This window comes from Polistes canadensis, unplaced genomic scaffold (genome assembly GCF_001313835.1).
Source record: "Polistes canadensis isolate GaletaPanama2010 unplaced genomic scaffold, ASM131383v1 scaffold_363, whole genome shotgun sequence".
Classification (NCBI taxonomy): domain Eukaryota; kingdom Metazoa; phylum Arthropoda; class Insecta; order Hymenoptera; family Vespidae; genus Polistes; species Polistes canadensis.
In genome coordinates, this window is record NW_014569910.1 from 26,360 (window position 1) to 49,567 (window position 23,208).

Sequence of the window (23,208 nt, forward strand, 5' to 3'; positions counted from 1 at the left end):
GTATACACATATATATATATACGATTTTTTTCAATCAATCATCCTGTGCGAATGTAGTTTCAACGTTACCTCTGACAATAATTATAATAGCGAAGAAGCCGAAAGATATCAAAATGTGTAGGTAACAGTTGATTAAATATCTTGTATTTAATATTGATATCTTTCTAAATATTTGAAATTTTCTTATTCATACTCATGAAAGATATTCCTCAATCCTAAACGACCACACATACACACACATACTTATCGTCAAAAACTCGAGATCAAAAATAGACCAACTTCATTAAAAGAAATAAAATTCTATTTAATATAAAACATATATATATTTTATATACAAAAAATTTACAATTTTAATTTGGCAGCAGACAATGCTTTTTTATTTTTGTCTTTAGACATTGGATTTACTTTGGACTTGATGTGACTTTTAACTTGGTCCTGTAGTTGGCTAAAGAATGCGCTCGAAGATTTGGCGACTTTGTTCATTGTTTCATCCGCCGTTGTAATATTCCTATCTTTGCTTAATTTTTTCATCAATTCCAAGTTTACGTTCTTTTTATATTTTTTATCTATTCTTGGTTTCATTGAATTTATTTGTTCTTTTCTTTCTCGATCTTTCTGTCGTTCCTTTTGTTTGAGTTTTTTCTTTCTCCTTTCTCGTTTCATGTCGGTGATCGTTCGCTCCGATTTACCAATGATATCGCCTCGTGATTTGGCTAGAAAAAAGAGAAAAATGAATAAATCAGGATATTTTTAAATTGAATACATTGAGGTGATATAATTAATATGCAAAACAGTAAATACCTTGAACTTCTTCGGGCGCTAACAAGGTAGCATCGCTGGTCGCTACTGGGGCAACTTCTTCCATATTGATGGCAGGAACGTTACTAATAATTTTAATTTCAGGTTGAACCTACAAGGAAACGAATTTATATATAATATATTATCAATCTATTTAAAAAATACCTTTATATATACGAATTAATATGAATATTATATCTCAAACACGTACCAATCTCGGAGTATAATGGAAATTAGATAATGCATTCAATTTTGAGAATAAGGATTCCATCATTTCACGAATTTCAACGTGTGCTTTTGGTTCTTCTTCTTCGACTTCTTTAGTTTCTGGATTTAAGGCTTGTTTCTGCTTAAGATATTCATTTTCATAAATTTGAGACAAACTTTCTTTGCTCTTTTCCTGATTTAATATTAATTTTTTCTTATATTCCAAAGGTGTTTCGACAGGCTTGAATTTCTTTTCAACGTCATCCCAAGCCTTGTCCTTTATTCGTTGCTTTATTATATCTTCCAGCTGAAAAGTAGTTTGTTCTGTGATAATTGGAGGCGGTCTGGAGCTAACATCAAACTCCACATACTCCTCTAATAAAGAGTTTGGTGGTCTGAGGGCAGCGTTTACTTCTCCCTTTAATTGCCAGGGCTTTTCCGCGAGAGCTTCTTCTTCCAGTTGTTGTATCCTTGTTTGCAAACGTTCTTGACGTGCTTCAAGAGACGATTTAGTTTCTACATTTTTCTCTTTATTCTCTATTTTGTTTTCTAAGCTATCGGTTTCATCCGAATCATTTGTCAAGTTGAACTTAACTTTTTTACTAATAGGTTTTAAATCAGTATCATCTTCATCAACATCTTCTAATTCGCTATTTTCAAACGATTCGTTATCTTCTTTTTCATCGATTTCATCCCTATCATTAGAAAAGGGAAATATTTTACCGTCTTCGCCTTCATCCTCGCTATTTGGATTATCAAAGAAGTCTGCATATTTAATAAATTTTCCATCTTTCGAAGAATCGCCCTCGTCCTCTGAAATATCATTAAATAAATCTAAAGATTCTCCGTCGCCTTTGTCGTCTTTGTCTTCGTCCGACTCCTCCGCATCTTTCCTAATTTGTTTTTCTTTTCTTTCTTCTTTAGTAAGATACTCATCTAACTCTTGTAGTTTAAAAAATTTATCATCTACGATAGACCTCTTTTGATGTTGTCCTTTTATCCTCTTAGCTTTTTTCAAACTACTCTTCAATTCTTGTTGTTCTTCTTCTTCCTCTTCCTCTTCCTCTTCTTTTTGTTGATCCATGCTCGATATACCCTCAACTTTGGCATCTTCATCTTTACTTTCTATTAATTCAGGCTTTGTAGGAGAAATAGGTAACGTCAGCGTTTTGTTTCCAGCTAACAATTTGGATACGTCACTTAAAAAATGTGCTAATTCCCCTTCGTTCTGCAGTTCTAATTGTTGCCAAATTTGTTCCTCATCAAAACCATCGGTTAATAATTCTGGCAGTGCATTTGTATTTCTTTTTGTTTGTTCTTTTGTAAAGTCATAAAGTTGTTTCGTAGCATTTTGGAAATGGACCGAAACAGTATCCTGTACGCTTGATTAAACACAACAGAAACATTTTATTAGTTAGTTAAATTATATTCAAAAAACATTCGTTGAAATTATTCCAATATAAGAGAACAAACGAATGTAAAAAATAATGGATAAATAGTGATATGGGTTCAATTTTTAGATACACTTTTAAGTTAATTGCATTGAATTTATTTATTAGAAAAGGCTAATGATCCATCAAGAAAGTGTATAAAAAAAAGTGCAGTATTGATACAGAGTACTAAAGGCAAAATACCTTATAACCAATATTTACACCAATTATGCATACCTTAGAAATTCTTCATAATTTCGCGTGTTATCGTCGATTACAGTTATAACGTTATTTAAAGTTTCGGTTTCGGCCATTATCATGCAACAATTGATATAATGAGCATTAAATAAATACTAAACTTTCATAAAATAATAAATTAGAAAAATACAGCGTGGTTTTCCATATATTTTGAGAAAAACATAGAAATGCATCTAAAGCTGCGTATTCACTTGCAGTTTCTATGAAAGCGAAGATTAAACGCTATTGGTCAAACGGTATTTTTTTCAACCAATAGAAATACGTAAAAAAAAATAACGACGATTGGGTCGACATCTGGCGACATAAAAAAAAACAACGATCGAGTCCGCCATTGTACCACCGTGCGTGTGATCTACAGATTCTATATCGATTTAATTTCAAATTTTCAACGTATCTACAGAGATATAATATTCATAAAGGTATTTTTAGTTTTCTATATCGTACAATCTATCGACAATATAATCGACGAATCGTAGTAAGTTAAATAACTTCAAAAAAAAAAAAAACAAAATCATTTTGTTACATTTCGCAAATGATATATAATAGGATATTTTTGTACGTTTTGATTTATTTTATATACGATCAAATAGAGATTATTAATAAATATTCAATATCCATATATTCAAATAGGCAATTATTATTAGAAATAGGCAATTATTATTGGAAATAAATAAATATTATTTGTTAATATTATTTCAGATAAAATGAAAAGGAAAGTGTCAATTAGAGAAAATAGATGGCGCGCATAACACTAACGGACAATCAAAATGCGCGCCACTAAATTGAAAGTTGGAGAGGGTAAAAAAGGAGGGGAGTCTATTGAACAGGAAGAGAAGTTAAGTAGGGAGAATGGCAAGTCGGTCGAGCGGGCGAATACGAAAGCGGCTCGGAGACATTGGCACAGACCCCCTTAGTTCGGGCTCGTTCGAACATCTTAACATAGAAGAAAATTGATGCACGCACGACGCACGACGTAAGACGCAAGACGCTTGCACGCACGCACTGCACGCACGCACGCAAACGCAGCACGCACGCGTCAATCGCCGCTACCACCGTTGGATTCGTCCTCGTGCGTCTCCTGATTCGAACAAGTTTAGTAGCGGTATATTCTGTATTCTGTGCGCGAGTGCCGTGATAAATCTCTCCAAAGGACTTGAAGATCGAGAGAAGCTGTACGAGGATTTCTGAAGTAATTCTATTTTCTTTTCTTTCTTTATCCGTCTCTCTCTCTCTCTCTTTTTCTTTCTCCTCCCCCCATACATTATCCATCTCACTCTATCTCTCTCTTTCCCATCTCCTGGGTAGATCAAGCTTCGAACGCTGGTTGGTGTTTCTTCCAAGTGCCTCCACCGGTTTTTGGGTTATTAAGGATTCTTTTTCGTTCGGAAATCAACAGGCCGGATTTTTCGGATAAGATCGAGGCAAGAGGGTCTAAGGTAAGAATTTGTTAAACGTTTGAACGATGCATTTGACAGTGTAAACGAAATGTCTGATTTTTCTTTAGGAAAAGCGAATTCGCGTTAACCGATTTTGCTCAGAATTGCGGGTGCGCGCGCGCGCGATACCCAATGGAATTCGAGGTGTTCGGCCTTCCTCTCCTTCGGCGCTCCTTCGAAAGTCTCTCTCTCTCTCTCTATATATATATGTATATATATGTCTATCTATCTTTCTATCGCGCAATTCTAGCAAGGACGAAGCTCACGACTGCGTCGTAAACGCGGAAGGAAAAACATATAGCTGAAGAGCCGTGAATAATCTGCAATCTCGTGTGTTTTCACCGGTAATAAGAGATTTCTTCACGCCTTCGAGAATACGAACATCGTTTTGAGATTTATTCGACAATCGTATCGGAGTACGTAGTACGTGCCTTGTCGAAGAGTACACGTTTCGAAATTTATCGCTCGCTAACAGCTTGTATATGTACTCGCGTGTTGTGTACGTTCTAAATAAGCGTCTAAATTTGCCCAGATTTTGTTCTTTCTGTTCTTTTTTCTTTTCTTTTGCCTTCTACATTAAATATTGCATCGCGCGCGATTTTGACGTCAGCTTTGCATTCGTAAAATCGCCGACGACGCACGTCCGCGTCATTTCGATCAAGATCGTGTTTCTTTCTTTTCCTTTTTTTTTTCTCCTCCTCGATTCGCGTTAATCCAGTCCAATGGAAAAAGAAAGAAAGAAAGAAAGAAAAAAAAGTAAAAACGATAACGATAGAGAGACGAATTTTTCTATATTTCTAAAGAGATAAGAACGTCGAATCGCGTGTTAAGCTTAGGCATTTATCAAGAATATACGGAACACACGATTTCGAAATAAATAGGAGGGTAGAGAGATCGAAGGGATTATTCCTGTCAATCAAAAATAGCGATTAATGTTCGAGACAAGCCCCAACGTCGTTGTTCAATCGTTTGGTATAATAATGGAGAGAAAAAAAACGTTCAATGAGAGATCGGGCGGGGAGGAGGAGGAGGTCTTCTCCTTTTAATTTACTCGAGTTCCTCGTCGTCGACGATTGTAACGGGCGAAAGCGTGGCCGGTATCGGAACGGTCGTCGATCCTACCTACCTACCTACCTCCCGTTGCCATACAAAATAATAATAATCAAAAGTAAGACGAAGAGATCCGACCGGAGATGCACGGATCGCTAATGGAGATCTTATTACGCGTGCACCAAATACTTACGGGGCTGCCGACCGAAACGAATCATCATTCTGCCGAAAAATATGACAAACTAATTGAAAAAATGTGGCCCCAATAGATAGATAGATAGATATTTATTTAGCTTTCTCAGCTATTTGTTTTTACATACATTTAATTTTTATTGGCATCGTAAAACATACTTTTTTGAGCACTTCTCGTTCTTCTAAATTGTATTGCAATATTACCCGTTTTTTGAGAGAGAGAGAGAGAGATGGAGGCTAATAAGACCCTTCGGAGGGCCATTGTAATCAGAGGAAGAACAACGTAACTCTGTCAATGGAGCTCCCTTTTTTTCTCGAGGCATGTTTCCCCCAATCAAGGTTGCAGAAAAGAAAGTCGTGTTTGCGGAATTCGCGCTTAAACATCTAATTGTTGAAAAGCTGTTAGCTACGAAGAAGGATAAACTAGAAAAGTATTGTGAATTGGCGGTCGCGTGACCGCTGCCATTCGAACTCGCTGGACCGCTGTTGGAACTCGGTACGTATGCGGCCATGGCGTTGTCCCCTTCTTATTGTTTTTTCTTTCTCTTCTCTCTCTTCTCGTCGAAGCGAATCGCAAAAGATCCTTGCCGAGCGAGAGTCCTGCTGCAAGAGAGGAGCCAGCAAGAGCAACGAACCGCTCGACTCGGGTTACGACATCCAAGGCTTCTTAACGTCAACGAGGACAATCAATCTCGCATTATTGATGATCAAACGAATCATTTCTATAATTAGTTGACGCGATGATCTCTTTAAGGAAACGCTCAGTTTCCTCTTGTTTTCGCGAAATCGAGAATGGCAATGAGAAGATTGGAAAAATATTATTTGCCGAGTTGCGTAAGAGAGAGTTGCGGAGGAGTAAGTATATTTATTCGGCCGATAGGTTATCTTAGCGGATTAATTGAATTTATGGCGTATTATGAGGGAAAAAGACGGGACGACTATATATCTCTCTCTCTCTCTCTCTCTCCCGCTCATATACGTTCGAGTTAAAGCAAGCTTTGTACGGTATGTGTGCCGTAACTGTACACGCGATTTGCGCTATGTCGGTATACCGAAACGTTGCTAATAAACAACGAGTTCGTTTTTTAAAATGTCCAACCGAATGGTAGAAATACCGTTAGGCAGGCCATCGGTAACAAAACGACAAGTACGTCGGTGGTAAATAAAAGCGCGCTCTCCTTTAAATCCGAGTTGACCTTTTATTAGCGAACTCGCGATAATTTGGAAAACTGAATTATCCAAAGGATTTCGATTCGAACAAAACGAATATCTTTTCATTTTCTTTTGTTTCTTTTCGCCGGGTACGCTGAGCAATTATTTAACGTTAATTGACGAATACGAATGCGCCTCTTTGGAAATAAAAGATGACCTACTAATTTTAACCGAAGGTTTACAATTTTCGCGAGAAAATCGGAGACGATTAATAAAGCAACAAGCTAGCGTCTTTCCGCTAAAACGGATTTGCGATCGATAGCTTTTCTTTCCTTCTTCCTTGGTCTTTATTTTCCCTCTTTCTCTCTCAAGTCAGTTCGAAAACGTTTCGCGGTTTACGGTCAGCGGTTACGAATAATCGGTACTTCGAATAAACTCGGCAGGGATAATCGGTGCTTCAATTTGACGACTTCAAATTAGGGAAGATAAAAGGAGAAACGAGGAGGAGAAAGATAACTCGAAACGAAAGGAGAACTGCGCGAGAAGAGCTACCGAATCGTCGTCAATTCTACTTCGAAGGAGATCGTTTAATTTTCAGCGTGTCTTTGCAAACGAAAACCTCTAGCCAATTTTCATGTCGTCAAAACTCAATTCGTTAAGGACGTTTCTACTATAAATCTTCCTTTCAATCGTCTTTCTTATTTAGCGCGAAATCTTCATAGAACGTTCATAGAAAAGGATGACGGCATGACTTAACGTCACGACGGCAAGCCTATGTCAAGAGAGAGAACGCATGCAGGAATGTAGATTTTTCTTATCGACTTTCTATCCCGTTCGTGACGTCACGACACGAAAACTATCCTCTCTCTCCCTCTCTCTCTCTCTCTCTCTCTCTCTTTCTCTCGAATGCATTATAATGCGAGGAACGTGAGAGAGCGGACTAAGGAATAGAGAGAAACAGAAACAGAAACAGGTGTGTTCCATCTACAAAAATTTCTCTCTTCTTTTCCAAAGCTGCAAAAACAGGTGTCGTCTTCTTCTTGGCTTTCCTATAAACCCCAAGTAAAAAACATTTTGGATATCTCGTAGGTACTTTGTAAACTTTGTTGTTTAACAAACAGCAGGAAGGATTCCTTCGCGAGGAGAAGAATCTCCTTGGACGATACGATCATTCGTCGAAGGATTCTTCGCCACTTTCACTCCTAAGAGTTAAGTCGTTTCTAACTGCTATTTTATAGGAACTCGCGAGCCTTCTCTCGCTCTCTCTCTCTCTCTCTCCCCTATTCTTGTCATCGTCGACAACTCGTTTAAGCTCCATTAGGAGTATTCGAGGCACGCTCTTTGCAAAAGTCAAAGGAAAGAAGATAGTAGACGTCTTTGTCAATCGTGAATCTTTCCGACTTACGAGGACGCTTAAATAAATCCTCCAAGAAGGCTCTCTTTCCTATATCTTTTCCTATTATTTATTTAGATTTCCATAGCAAGAGGGTCGGTCCGGGCGCAGCTCGCAATCAACCATTGTATTCATATTTTCGGCGGGACGAATTTTTCGCGGATGGAATTTAGCGGACGAATTTCTTGCACGAACGCAAAGAGGAAAGAGAACGCGCGCATAATGGGGAAAGATTGAAGAGCCCGAATGTAGCACGTGGGAGTATAAAGGCCATTAAAGCGAAATTTACAAAGGGCGTTTGCCGAGCGTTTAAGATGCCGCACGGAGATACGTCTCCACGCGATCCCTGCCACTTATAATAATCCCTCTCTTTCTTCTCTTCATATTCCCCCTTTATTGTGTAAAATCATTCCAAAAAATTACCTTACTATTGCATCAATATAAATTTATCGTAGTAAATATTATAAAGAGGGAAACATCTTCTTCTTCTTCTTATCTTTCTTCTTAATGAATGAAAAAAGATAGGTCGACGCGAGTCATGAATATTCTCCATTCTTAACCCCACTTTTGAACAATGGGACTCTCACAACCTGCGATTCCTTACCCAATGCATTTCGCGAAAGTCGCGGTTCCGCATTCTTATGGTTAGGAGGGTGTGCACGAAAGGAGTCGTCGTTCGTTGCACAGTAATTAACCACACCGATTATCGATCAAACGAGGAACGTTATCGTTTAAATCATTCTACTTACCTTACATTCATTTCGGCTCGAGACAAACTTTGCAAATCTTTAACGCGCACATTCGTCGTTTCCGCCTTTTTTTAATTTCATTCCGCGAGGTTGTATTACTCATTTAGTTAACGTTTCTTCGAGTTACGCGTTATTATAGATGACAAATCGAGAACCGGACGTTGATTATTTAACAGATTACGTCAGTCCTGAGGGGATTACGCGCATTCTCTTTCAGTAATCGTCATTATCATTTATGAATATTGTTACAATATAAATTATTCGTTCCTCTTCTTTTAACAGCTATTTGTAAATCATAAAAATAGTTCCTCCCCTCCTCATTTCTGTTTCGTTTGTACAATTATTTCTTCTACAAGTCATTGTATCGTACCAGCTTTACACGTTCGACTCGTCTTATCTTTCTCCAACCGTTTTCAAATAAATTATTGGCCACTGATGTTAATGCCGTGTCATGCTTCACTACTCCTCGACTATTTCATATAATTTATCTATCCTGATACACTCTTTGTGTCGTTTTTTTCCTTAGATTTATATATATTTGGGACAATCTAATACATCTCTCTTCAAATAAGTTTTATCTCGAAATCGAAAACGAGTCGATCAAACGAAGCATTTAATTTTGAAGACTGTGGGCAACACTTTTTGTATTTTACAATTTATGACGTCGGACAATTAGAGATTACGATATTTTTCAACGAATCCAAAACTTCTTCTTTTTCTTCTTGTTCACCGTTAAACAAATGCTATTGAATTTCGTTTTATACCTCTTTTCTTCGTTTTATTTGTTCTTTTTCTCCCTCTCTCCCTTATCGCACAATTTCGTCGTTGATATCGTTAAACAAGATAAGGAGATGGTCGTTTTATCGTTGTCATATTAACACCAAATGACAAGGCAACAATCGGGGTTACTTATTTTCACTCGAGTTTTCAATTCAGAACAATGATCAGAAAACTTAATAATGCTTCTTCCTTTTTACTTGCTGTTTTGTTCTGTTTGTTTCTTTTTTTCTTTCTCTTATCAATAATCGTAATAAGTATTTTCTTGCAGTTTAAATAGCAGGGTCGTTGTTTCTTTAAACGTGTACGCCTGCGGCACTGAAAGATTACGAGGTCAGTAATAAACGAGTCGTTGTGCAAACGTTACGTCGGATTACTCTACCAACTTCTTCACATATTTTCAATTTTCTCAGACCCTCCGCAAGAGCGATTATAAACGCATTAAGTGGCAAAGAGAGTAATAGAAATTAAAATACGAGTTTCCTTTTTTTTTTCTTTCTTTTTTTTTTTTTACGGAGAATTTCAATTTTTACAGCTTACGTACAGCTTGAGAAAAGAAGAAATACATTTTCGAACTCTTAGAAACGCGGGGTATTAAGATCGTGCCCGGAAAGGGGCGGCACGCGTATGGTTTCGTTTCTATTTCAGAGGGTTGCTAGGCCATCTGTGCCAGGCGTAGCAAAGATTTACAACAACCTTTTAAACAAAGGAAAATCGTTCCCTTCGTAATTCAAACAGAATATTTGTTATTTTGGTCGATTTTTTAACGACCTAATAAACGATAAGACGAAAGGAATTACGTAAAATATAATAAACCGGTACCGTTTGTTCGATCGCCCTTATCATCTATTGATCTGACGAAACAAATGATCTTATCTTAAATAAAGGAAAATATCTTGCAATTATATAGAGGAAATCTCGATCGTAAGAATATGTCGTAAGAAATTATCGACACGGGAAATTGCAACACCAACTACACAACTGGAGAATAACCTGGCGCGAATATTTTGTTTGTTCTCGAGCGATGAAAAGCCGGTCAAAAGTATCGACTGGTAATAATTACGTTTTACGAAGTGATGGACGATGAGCCCACCACCATCATTCGAGGTGAAAGCTGAATATTAATTTGACGTTGGCACGAGGGGACAACAGGGGTGGAAGGGGACACGGTGGAGGACTATCGCGTTTACTCGATTATCCTCTCCTTCATTCAAAATCCGATTCTTTCAATTGTGTGTTCCTTGAACCCTTCCTTCGCCATTTTTTTCTCCGATATCCACGTTGTTATAAAACGTTACCTGACGCTATTCAGGAAAACAAAAAGATATTACAATCTTGTTATAGATGGCAAACGTAACAGAGAGCTTGCCTCAAGGATTTGTCAAGGTGTCAAAAATCTAATCCCACGCAAAAGAAAGGAGAACAAACTATTTTCTATTTACTTATTTCTACTTTACTACGATCCAAGATGGATCTCTTTTGGTCTTACTCTATCGTATCGGAGACTACGACGAACAGATAGTAAAGAAAAAAAGTAAAAAAAAAAGACATGAAAAAAGCAGAAAGGTCGAGTTAGAACGTATATCCATTGTCGTATGTATATGTGGATAGAATGTCGGTCCCAAGCCAAATATAGACATGTCGTCATACGTTTTCAACTTGCAAGCCATACCCAGAGCATGGTTTATCCCTATCAAGCAGATGTTTGTATTCGCGCGTGTGTGCTTGTCAACGAATATATATATATATTTGCCCGTGATATCAATGTCAACAGAAAGCGCTACATACACGGGACAGAGGAATCAAGAGAGAGAGAAAAGACTACTTTACTTACTTGTATATGTTAGAAGAGTAGTCTCTTTTATCTATAGAACTTGGACTTGCTAGAGTTGGAGTTGGAGTTGGAGTTGAAGTTGAAGTTGATGCGGACGCCGATAATAATACGGCTCCTATTTCGTTACCGCCACGACGACGACGACAACCGGTGCGCGGTCTTCTCGTTTCTCTCAATTTCTCTCTCTCTCTCTCTTGCGTTCCTCTTTTTCGATGCGTTCACCGTATTTCCGGTGCAATTTCGCACTTCCTCGCGGTAACAATGTGTTTTACCTCGTTCGAATGGCATTTATCGGTAACGAAACGCGACCTAGAAAACAATTCGAAAGTTCGAACGTTCTACTCGAATTTCTTCTTCTCGAGTATGCAAAATCTTGTCAAATTGAAATTCGTTAGAATCATGTGTTGTAGGACGTAGTCAAGAAAATGACGTTACTGGTATTATCAATCTCTGTTTTGTAGATTCGTTCTATCGATGATAATTTGCTTAGTAATTTTCATTTATGGACAATTACGCGCACCCATTAAGGAATAGTCGCGTGATTCTAGCTCGTAACTTTTAATTAACATGCCATCTAGATTTACCGTTTTTTGTAGGAAAGAAATTTTCTAATGGTCCAGTCAATGTCCACTCTTTCGAGCATTGCGACATCGAATAAAAATCTAAACATTCTCGAATGGAAAGAAAACTTGACAAGTTTTCATTTCAGGAATACATAAGTAAGTAGTAGATTATTTAGGTAAAACTTTGGTAATGTAGGTTAATCTAAATTCTGAACTCGTCCCCTTAGACTATTCATTCTCATTCTCATTATCATTCGCGTCCGTCTGGACGTTAATACATGTGGCGCCAAACATGTACTTTTTCGAGTTTGTTTAGAAATGTGCTTCCAATCGATGATGTTCCGCTTCACTGACCTGGGATATTCCACGATTTAGGAATAAGAAGAGAAGTATTTACTATTTTCGCACCAGAGCTATAATTTATCATTGTCCAATGGCGATCCTATCGACGAAAGATAATATAATGTTAATTTATTCGGCGATTTAAAAAAAGTTCCTTCGTCTCGTTCAAAAAAGGTTCGTTATTAGTCGAGTTTAATATGTTGCGCGAGTATTCAAACGTGATCTCATCGAGAGAGTCGAATTAAACTAATTACAGGCTTAACAACGGGACTATACAGCAGGCGGGATTCGTCTTTGTCCTTCGTTCAGCGTATTTCCGCAATGCAAAAAGTAACTATGTTCGCGAAATACAAGAGCCCCACGAGCCCGCAAGCTCGTGAATTACTTTGCTTTTTTGTTAGATCGCGTTAAAGTACGAAAATGTATTTGTTAAGTGCGTTGTATTTAGTAGGCGAGACAGAGATTGTTAATCTTTGAAATAAGCAGTGGCCAGCGACAGTGTAAAGTGAAATCGTAAAATGAGCTCGTTGCATCGTCTCCCTACATCCTCTCTGAGAAGGGTTCCATTCCAGTCATTTAATATCCGTCTACTAAATGAGGTTCTGCAATCCTGACGATGTACCTACATCATATCGATAATATGCGATATAATCCTATTATATATTTTTTGTTAAATAATCCAACAATTTGGCTTACGCCAATGGGTCTCGGTCGTCGTCGTATACATACGTGATTCTTTTTAACGCAACAACTGGCCTGATATACGTATACTCGCGCACACTCGTTACACATAGTCCTATCCGTGATAAGAGTGTACTGTCAGTCGGTGTTCTTTGGCAGCCAACAGTTGAACCAGTTGCGCGTTACCGTTCGTAGTCGCATTTTAACATCGTTCTTACTTGGAGCCTTTTAACCGAAAAGATCGGCGATGATGATATTCCCCTTCGAATGGGAACGCACTAGAAAGTTTCTTCGCCTATCGTGCTAACCAGCCTTTAGGATCTTCAAGATGGCTTACAACAATTATTACACTTATTACGGTAAACGTTAACCTTCTTCTTTTACTTTTTTTTTGTCGCGAGATCGATCATTTCTACAACTAATTGTAACCTTATTCTTTCTCTATTTTATTTCTCGCACGTTCAAATAATTTACTTTCTTTTGAATATAATTCGAGTCGAGTCAAAAACCGAATCGAACATTCAAAATTATATCGACTACGACTTTGAACAAATATTTCGTAACGACCACACCTGTATGTATGTATACCTGTCGTACGAGAAGAGACAATCAAAAACCCTTTTCTTATATGACATACGCATATAGGTATGATATGCATTTTTGGAAAATGGCAATTCACGATCATCGTTGTTGCTCCCTGCTCTTCTTCAAAAGAGAAATGACAAAAATTCGTTTTATCGGTGCGATAAGAAAAGAAAGAGAGAGAGAGAGGAAAGGAGTGTTTCATGAAACGTCATTCTCGAAGAATTTGCCATATATGTTTTGCAATCGTATTACGTGCTTTTCATCAGCTAGAAAAAAATTCGCTTGTATGTGTATATAGAGGGATATTATATCGGGCGGTGGCCGGTTAAGTACTCTAATCAAATCTACAGTGTCACTCGTTCCTCGTCATTGTTTCGTCTCCTTCCTAACATTCGTGTAACACGACACCATCTAACTTGTTTATTTTTTCTTTTTTAATCCAGCCGATATTATGTTCTTTTTTTTCGAATAAAGTATCGTAATGATTTCTTTCCAAACGTGCAAAAATAACATTTGTCATCGTAACGCGATACGTCGAATGAAAAAATTCATTTATCCGATTGATACGCATCGATAAGGCGTCGTATCGTTAAAATGGAAAAAGAAACATGCATCTTGTGTGCTTGTAATTATGAATAAAATTAAAGGTGACAAATTTAATTTCTTCGTTAATAACGCAAACGACAAGACTCAAATCGGATCATCGTTATTCATTCGTAGTCTTATTTTTCTTATAGTAAATAACATCATTCCATTGGGGTGATTAAGAAGAATCTTAGAAAATAACAAGAAGAAAACACGATGTTTGTTTGGTTTCAAAATATCGCATAGTTTAGAACAGAAGTTAACGCTGGCTCGACATTTTCGCGTTATATCTTATCGGCTTCTTCTAAAGATAAAAGGAAAGTCGATAAGTCATCCTCATTTGAGCCCTTGTGCGCATTCATAATTCGACAGCATAGCATCATTTCTAAACTTGGTAATTTAATGAATTGTAAAATGGTCTTGTTTAACGATTAGCAAGTATATTGGCTCGTAACTTTGGGATTAAACATCTTTACGATGAGCGGTTTGTACATTGTTGCCTAGATAATAATCAAGATTCCATTAAGTTGCATATACCGGTCGCACCGATTCATTCGATAAGCGTTAATTAAATACTCCGTTGGACAGGTTTCGCTATTCAAGGAGTTAGGCTTTAAAACGAGGGTGCAGCAAAGTGCGACGACGCACGCTCCAAGATAATAAAAGGTCGCGTCGACTGCATCTACCTAGGTATATATATGTAGAAGAAAACAACTTCTTATACGGGAGTTCTTAAGCGTTTTCTTAATCAAACGGGAAACAAAAAAAAGAAAAGAAATCATTTGTAGAATCGCTATAGGAAACGATAAGATCTCTTTAAAGCGTCGGCATTGAAATCCTGACGGTTTAGGGGACAGCTTGATAGAGAGAGAAGAGATGCATTCAGACTCGAATGAATTTTTTGAAGGAAGAGAAAGAGAAGACACAATTGCTCCTTTAGAAGTAAATAAAAGCAAGTGCAAAATACTCGAGGAAGTGTGCAATGCTATATAGCGCTCTAGCAGCAGCAGCAGCAGTACTGCGAGCAACTCGTTTCTTGTCAGCCTCGTGACTTGGCTAAATTATTATCCTCGGTTATTGTCACTGCCATCATTCCCGTGTATTCGCCACGTCGTGCTCTCCTCCCTGTCATAAAGTTTTTCTCGAGTTTCTCTCCTTCAACTCGGCTTGCATGGACCACGGGATGTATAGAGCGTGAACGTGAATGCGAAAGCAAATTGCCTATTTGATTCAGCGTTTACAAAAGGGCAACCGATGGTGGCTACTACAAGCGAGATTGCCTCTCGCTGCTTCTCGTCTTTGCCTTTTCCTTTATTTCCCTTGCCCTCCTCCCTTACTTCTTCTTCTTCTTCTTCAGTTCGTTCTTATTTTCGTCGTCTTTGCAATCAACCACGTGGGAAAATATTTGCGCGTCTTAACGAGCGTGTAACGTCGCCCTCTTTTCTCAATTATTTCCGCTTGTCGTGAAAATCTTTTTAGACCGTTAAACAGGGAAAAAGGAGAAAGAGAAATGACAATATTTCAATTTTTCATTGCCACCAGTTAAATAAACAATCTTATTTCCTGTTTAGAACAAAAATAAAGCTGGCGAGAGGGTACTGTCGTTAGAGTTCCTTTAAACTGTTCTATTTTAAAACATTCTCCTCTTCTGTTTGGAATTGGGGAGAAATTTGGTATATCCTGTCGACGGGTATCGCGTAGGTTTCACACGAAGCACCCCCACCCCCCTATGGGGTTTCATCTGGAAAACATTTCAAATCCCAATCCCCTGTGTGTGTGTGTATTTACTCTCGACGTATTTGAAAAAGCGAAGAAAGAAAAAGTAATTTTCTAACCAATGGAAAATGTTTGTTTCAGGGGCGCAGCATGAGCCCCGCCCTGGGCACGGCGTCGTACCCCAAGGAAGACCTAACAATTTCGAGTATCTCTCCACGTATCCACCGCCGAGAGTCGACAGATACAGAGGTGGTCCGGTTATACAGAAGAGAATGACTCAGAGGGAGGACGTCCTCAAGTTCGAGCAGGGCCGCATAAAGGCCCTGCAAGAGGAACGTCTGCACATTCAGAAGAAGACGTTCACAAAATGGATCAATTCTTTCCTCTTGAAGGTGATCATTACAAGATACTTGTCTCCATACCACTATGAGTGTTCGCTAACTCGTGTAAACCGTGTCGCTAGATGCTAAACGTCAACTTTAAATTGCAACGCAATTATTAATGGGAAAAAGTAACGATAATCGTTGTTTTTAGGCACGCATGGAAGTGGACGATCTATTCACGGATCTCGCGGATGGGAAAAAATTGCTGAAATTGTTGGAAATCATTTCGGGAGAAAGATTGGCCAAACCCAACAACGGCCGTATGCGAGTACACAAGATAGAAAATGTGAACAAATCCTTGGCGTTTCTTCATACGAAGGTAGATTAATTTATTGTTTGGTTTTTTTTGTCTTTTCATCAAATTATTTCAGAAACGTCAATCCCGAGACGTCGCAAAGTCCGTCCCCCCTCTAAGAAGCCACGCAAGTTCTTCTACTCCCTACGTGAATGGCCTTCTATATATTCTCTTGCCTGGCTTATGACATAACAGTTTTATCTACACTGACTCGCGGCCGGGCACACGTACCTTGTACGTAGGCAGGAAAGTATAAACGTATTTAGAGAGAAGGATGGTTGTCGGCTTATGTTAGTTAGTCTGGGTCGACTCGAGAACCGGATGAGGGAGGATAAAGTCTAGTCGCGGGAAGGTAGGGAGGGAAAGGGGGCAACCGGGTGAGGCAAGACACCATCGTAAGACCACCGTAAGACAACTTGAGACAGCACGGTGACCAATTTACAGGGCTTTCGGTTGGAACGAAAGTTAGAAAAATCACTGATAGATTCCTTCGTCCATCTTTTTCTATACTATATATATATATTCTTGTATTGTTCTCGTCTCAGTTTTCTCACGATCTCTCGCCCAAGTATCTTTCGCTCGTTTGCGGTTCAATGCATCATCTTTTAGAGATCTCTTGTTTTCCAACAAATTTCTAATGTAACATAAATATATAAATATGTTTAATCAAAATCCTGTATCATGCATAAAATACCATTTTAATGAAGTTCTTTCGATTTATATCAGGCAAAATAAATAACTAAATCAAATCTACAAATATTCAATCGAATGTGTGACAATTACATACAAAGATTCGTCGAGTGCAGATAAAAAAAGTATAAAACATCGATCGCGATTCGAGCGTGGAAAGAAGAAGAAAAAAAAAAAAAAAGAAATTGGCTCGCCTGGGAAACGACGCTTTCTTCCGTGAAAGCTTCTTTCATATTCTTCGGCGTAAAAATATTCTCCCCAGTCATTGACTGCAATCAATGACCCGTATACGCTCGGTAAATAATTTATGACGAATAATAATCGATCGTGGAATCGTCTCGTCCCTGTGTTATAGTCGACATTTCTGATCGAACGTTTAACCAAATTAGGCATTGAAACGATACGAGAAAACAAAAAATGCTTTTTCCTTTATCGGAGAAAAGTAGGAAATAGCGGAGTGGAAAACCTGTATCCCCGTTGGATGCAACCCGCACGTTTACTTCTTGATGCCTTTTTTCCAATTAAGGCTTTGACACAGGTGTGCATCGATTCGTCGGCATTACAAAGAAATTTGTTACTTTTTTTTTTCTTCTTCTTTTCTAATCGATCAAAAAAGATTAAATCGGCGTTAATTCTATCCGTAATGTCGTTTCACACAATTACTTTTAAGTACGTTCAATCTATCGATAATGAATCGATACCTTATCATAGTTTACGATCGATAACAACTTTGTTTGTAATGGCGAAAAATTGTTAACTATTTCTGGACGATGATCAATCGATTGTCGCGAACATTCCGTTGACGCGTTTTTCTAATATCTCTTAAAAACTTTATGTTTTACTTTTCTATTATATTTAGACGAGTAGAAAAATAAAAACGATTGCAAGTTAATCGCGTCAAAGTTAAATGAATAAATTGGGAGATCGGGGATAGGGCGGAAGGGGATGGGGATTTGCCACGAGTATTTAGAAAGTATAATTATTCAAATGTCCAATACGTTTAAGTAGGAAGGGTATCGCGTCGATTGAACTCTTGGCGCCTGTTATAAACATCGATAATTTAATCGAGAAAAGCATAGAAACGAAATCGATTTGTAGGAATGAACCACAGGTGCCGAGTGAAAGTCGCTGACCGATAGAGACCCGTAAGTATTTACAACACGTTGCACACTATTTTGCATCGCTTTCATTACTTCTACGTTATTGGAAAATATTTTTCGAATAAAAGTGCGTAAGATAAATTTCACGTACTTGTCCGTCGTTTGAATATATGCATATACCTATACAGATCGTGTTTTTAGGGAGAAGTAGTTTCTTTCTTATCAGCTTTCAAGCGCGTTCGTAAATCGAAATATACCTCAGGAGAGAGAAAGGGAGAGAGAAAGGGAGAGAGAGAGAAAGAGTGAAAGGTATGCATCGCAGGTGTGGGTATCGGTTAAGAGCAAGATAGAGTAAGGACACGAAGGGCAGGATAAGAAATGAAGAGAGAACCGAAGAACCGAATGGGAGTCTAAACGGGGACGCCTGAGAAGAAAAGAAAAGGCAAAGAGAAAGGGGTGGGGGAAAGAGAAAGAGAGAAGAAGGGTCACCGACCGAGGCGAAACTTGCTAGACCGTGAGCCCCGCAGATGTGAAATGAAACCAGACGGCACATACATCGACTCTATGCGCGATCCTTGAGTCTTAGACAATAGTGTTTAGACTGACCGACCAGTCAAGCATGCTCGAGAAAGGAAGGACCGGTTGGTTAAAGTCTTTTTTTTTCCCCTCTCTCTTTTCCGTAACTCGAAGGAAGATCAGAGATTCGCCGATAGATGATCATCATCATCATCATCCCTATCCTGGAAACTAATCTTTCGCAGAAACATTTCAATCCTGATATTCCGAAATATCTGTTTCGTAGGGTACCGTTAATGTCAAACAAATGCGTTTCTTTCTTCTAAGCAATGTTCAAGAGAAACGGACTCCCGCAAATATCGGATAAAACCTGTTTCGAATGACGAATATGAAAGAAAGGAAAGGAAAGGAAAAGAAAGGAAAAGAAAAGAAAATAAAAGAAAATAAAATAAAAGAAAGATCGGGTGAAAGCGAGAAGCGCGTAACTTTCCTCGTCTTCGTTACGAGATCATTGCAAAAGTCGTCTCGAGCGTGTAAAAAAGTAAAATAAAACTTACGGCGATAGAGAAAAAGTGGAAAATTGAAATAGAGATGACATATGTGGCTCTGGAGGTATTTGTGTCATTGAATAAAACTTTGTACTCGCGATGCGATAACCCTTTATCGGTTCGATGACAAAATAAAATAATAATAAGAAGAAGAAGACGTCGTTGTTTATCGATCATGCTAGCTAGACAATATTAGCCGATCTCACATCCCCTATCCTAGTTAGTTAGAAAAAAAGAAAAAAGATGAACGGATGACGACATTGTTTAGACGACATATAGGAAAGAGAAGTCGTGTTTTTAATTAGAGGAATGATTGCGCGGTACAAAGATCGGCTTGGGAGACAATGCGAAATTTATTATCTCATCTAACGAGCTGCATCGTCGACACAATTTCGCAACGATAGAAAAGAAAAAATACCAGTTAGGAAAAACAACTAGCGATGAAATTCGACAGGAGGACAACGATTCGTTTTGGCTAGGTGCACGATATTATGCGATTATTCGTGAATGGTTATAGAGTAGAAGGTTGAACGACGAGGCGTGTCATCGATGATACCGCAAGCAAGAGGAGGGGAAGGAATTGCAGATCCAAAAGGAAACGAGGGGAGAGAAAGGAAGATGGAAGTTTATGGAATCGTGGTCGAGGCCCGTGGTGGCCGGAGCCCGTTAGAAAGATGTTCGACCAGTTAAGGAAGGCCCTCCTTTGCTTTTACGTCTTAGCTTGCTGCAGCCAGGCTGTTGCTCTTTAGCCTCGGTTCGAGGATTAACAAATAAACACCAAGAGATGCAGTTTTATTCGTTTGCTCGACTTGTCATTCTCGCGTGTCTCTCCGATTCGCATTCCTAGACTCGACAAGAATGTATGTATGTATAGGACGGGCGACTTAGTTGGATGAAAAGACGACGCAGGAAAACCGCTAAGCGGCCCAGCTTTTAAACAGATAAAAGACGCTTGAACTGGAAAGGTGCGCGTGGAAAGGAAATGGAAAGAAGGAGGAGGAGAGGAGGAGGAGGAGGAGGAGGAGGAACCGTGCACTGTTAAGAGGTGTTCGCGATATCATCGTGCAAGGAATGCAATCTAATTCTTATTAAGCGCATAATCTTCTTCCTATCGACAAACTTAATTAATTTTCCGATTAGAGGGGCCAATTATATGGGAAATGACACGGGGAAACGGCAGGAAAGATCGTAGAAAGGGAGAAATATAGTAGGGGGGGCTCGGTCGAACGGTCAACTCGCGCACGTGCACGCTGTTCAATTCGTTTGAACCAGTGAACGTTCGACGTAGGAGTCGCATTCCACGTTAAATGCATTAGGAATGCTATTCCCATTCCTTCGACTTGGCGAAGCTTGGTACGGACGGGCTGTGTGTCTTTAAAACTAGCCTTAATGTTTCCATTAGCCGGGCATCGATTTTCAAGGCGCGCAACGGTACGAAAACCGATAGGCATCCAATTCCATCCCACCCCATTCTATCCTATCCTATGCACGTTGACGATTCGAGAATGGAGGCGTCTTAAATCGGGGCAAATTCGAGCACACGTTTATTCTTGTTCTTCCTTTTGTGGGTACCGTATTCTCGCGGTTTACAATGCAGCCCGAGGCTCATTCATTATTCATACGTCGCTGAAGCTCGACTTGTAACGTGAGTGCACGCCACGATGGAAATTCAAAGATCGAACAACCTTCAATGTCTAACGGAAAATAAAAATCATTTGACAATAATATCCGAAAATATATCGAGGAGGAAAGGCAGATTAATAATAATTTGTCAATGGTATTAATATCGTCGGAAGAGATCCCATTAGCCCTATGGGATCGTCGTTCGATAATCGAGGAGAATGAATCGAAGAGAATGAATCACGATATGGCTCTTGGCCGCTTTTTCATCCTCGACAAATTGTTCGCGATATGTCTTATCTATCGATCGTGCACCCCAAGGGCCAAGAATCCAACGCGTGGGATATTGATTTTTTGTAGCGTTTCGATTGCTATTTTTTCGAGAGGGGGAGGAGAACTTTCACCGTTTGCCATATACTCCTCCCTCGCGCGTGCGATTCGTTTCTTTATATCTAATCGGTAGGCAAAGAAAAACTTGCGGAAATTCTACAAAGTTAACAATCGCGCCAATTGTTTCTCCGTGCTCGGTGATTTCTTGCAAAAGAAAAAAAAACAATTTCCAGCAAGGAGGAAACTGTTCCGGTGTTGGCAGTCTACTAGCGGTGCTCATCATAGAATCAAGACGCGATTGTAAACTTTCTCAAGCGCAAAGTATGCAGGCGCGCATATCTTGAAAATGTTACGCAAGAGGGATTATGAGATAGTTAGGAAGAGAAATGTGTTGTACGCAACGCAAAGACAATCAGCCCATGGTATTCAAAATTGTCGGAAAAGAAAAATGAATTTGGATTTCCGTCGTTTTACGCCGAGCCAGAGATTTTCAAACGTTCCCGCTTCGTTCACGCACTAAACCGTAAGCCTGCTGGTATCCTTAGGCTAAATAGATCCCGGTAGCGATACGGGAAAGATCTTTTTATTATTCCACTTGGTCTTTTTCCGGAATAGAAGGCGAGGAGGATCATCATACGGAGGTAGAAGAAACGAGTTTGAGTACTCGTTGACGACCCTCCCCGTTCGATAGGAGGAAGAAATGGAGCTGCTTGCTTGGTCTCTCGTTATTAGCTTCTCCGTTCATCGTGACGCTCACCTACTAACGGTGACGTCCCGCGTTTTCTTTGTTTTGGATCTCGTCGGGACGGCAAAAGCAATCATTTCCATTTCCCAGCGGGGCGGCCTTGATAAAGCGGCACAAGTGATCGGACAGCATTCCAGCTCGATGGCGAGCTGCTGGCCATCGTACCAGCCTCGGGAACGCGACGCCGATGCCATTCAAACACACAGTTCCTTCCTCAAATTTAAGAAAAATCTCTCTTATACTTTTCGAATACTCTTTTTTGTTCGAGTACAAACGGAGAGAGATCGTGAGATGATGATATGTTCATTCGCAAAGGGGCACGTTTCGTTGCTGCGATCGATCTTTCGGAGCAAGTAATCGCTCTAGTTTCTCTTAACGAGCGAAAACACCGTTCGATGTGTAATTAGCTCCAGTACTTGCTACTTTCTTAAAACTAGGTAGGCTCAATTGGTTCGAATCGATCTTCTGCTACGCGAATGCTATTCACATTTACTTGCTATTCTCACGTTGTATTCTTACGTTCGCCAAGAATACAAGAACCTATATCGTTGCAAGAACAAACGCGAAAGAAAGTTTATTTGGAGAAAATGATTGTCTTTTCTCATGCTGGTACATTAATATTGTTGTGTAGGTTCGTTTGGAAAGTATAGGAGCGGAAGACATAGTCGATGGGAATCCTAGACTGATCCTCGGATTAATCTGGACCATTATCCTGAGATTTCAAATACAAGAGATCGAGATCGACGTGGACGAAGAAAATGACAGCAGCGAGAAAAAATCGGCAAAGGATGCTTTATTACTCTGGTGCCAAAGGAAGACCAATGGTTATCCTGGCGTCAACATTCAAGATTTTACGGGTGAGTAGGAATCTTTTGACGAGATTTTGATTTTATTGAACGTTATGGTGGCAACATTCGTATCGAACAGGTTCATGGAGAAGCGGTCTCGGTTTCAACGCTCTTATCCACGCACACAGGCCAGACTTGGTAAATTGGTCGGAACTGCAGCAAAACAAGAACATCGACAACTTGAATTATGCTTTCGACGTGGCAAATTCTGAACTCGGCATTCCTAGATTGTTGGATGCCGAGGACGTTGATACGGCTAGACCCGACGAAAAGTCTATTATCACCTACGTGGCGTCCTATTATCACACCTTCGCCAGGATGAAGAACGAAATTAAAAGCGGAAAGAGAATCGCGAACGTAGGTATAGCTATGCTAAAGGGGAAAG

General features: G+C 39.2%; 2 protein-coding genes across 9 annotated transcripts in view; one reads left to right on the forward strand and one right to left on the reverse strand.

Moving 5' to 3' along the window:
* Positions 1 to 131: 131 nt before the first annotated feature.
* On the reverse strand, positions 132 to 2,885 carry LOC106791981 (U3 small nucleolar ribonucleoprotein protein MPP10). Its single transcript, XM_014758056.1, has 4 exons — positions 2,673 to 2,885; positions 1,010 to 2,387; positions 802 to 910; positions 132 to 713 (listed from the first exon to the last, which is right to left on the reverse strand). Exons 1-4 carry the CDS (start codon positions 2,753 to 2,755, stop codon positions 343 to 345), a joined length of 1,941 nt encoding a protein of 646 aa, XP_014613542.1. The 5' UTR covers positions 2,756 to 2,885; the 3' UTR covers positions 132 to 342.
* Positions 2,886 to 3,471: 586 nt separating this feature from the next.
* LOC106791979 (spectrin beta chain, non-erythrocytic 5) overlaps positions 3,472 to 23,208 on the forward strand; it is a 36,064-nt gene continuing 16,327 nt past the window's right edge. For 3 of the 8 annotated variants that reach the window (XM_014758041.1, XM_014758045.1, XM_014758043.1), the window contains exons 1-5: positions 12,966 to 13,221; positions 15,890 to 16,140; positions 16,283 to 16,450; positions 22,607 to 22,832; positions 22,903 to 23,180. In XM_014758041.1, coding sequence (XP_014613527.1) covers positions 13,191 to 13,221; positions 15,890 to 16,140; positions 16,283 to 16,450; positions 22,607 to 22,832; positions 22,903 to 23,180 — 954 coding nt within the window. In that variant the 5' untranslated portion in view covers positions 12,966 to 13,190. Of the gene's footprint in view, positions 3,883 to 3,998; positions 4,130 to 12,964; positions 13,222 to 15,889; positions 16,141 to 16,282; positions 16,451 to 22,606; positions 22,833 to 22,902; positions 23,181 to 23,208 lie in introns of those variants that run through there. The other 5 variants (XM_014758048.1, XM_014758049.1, XM_014758046.1 and 2 more) reach the window with 5 other exon arrangements.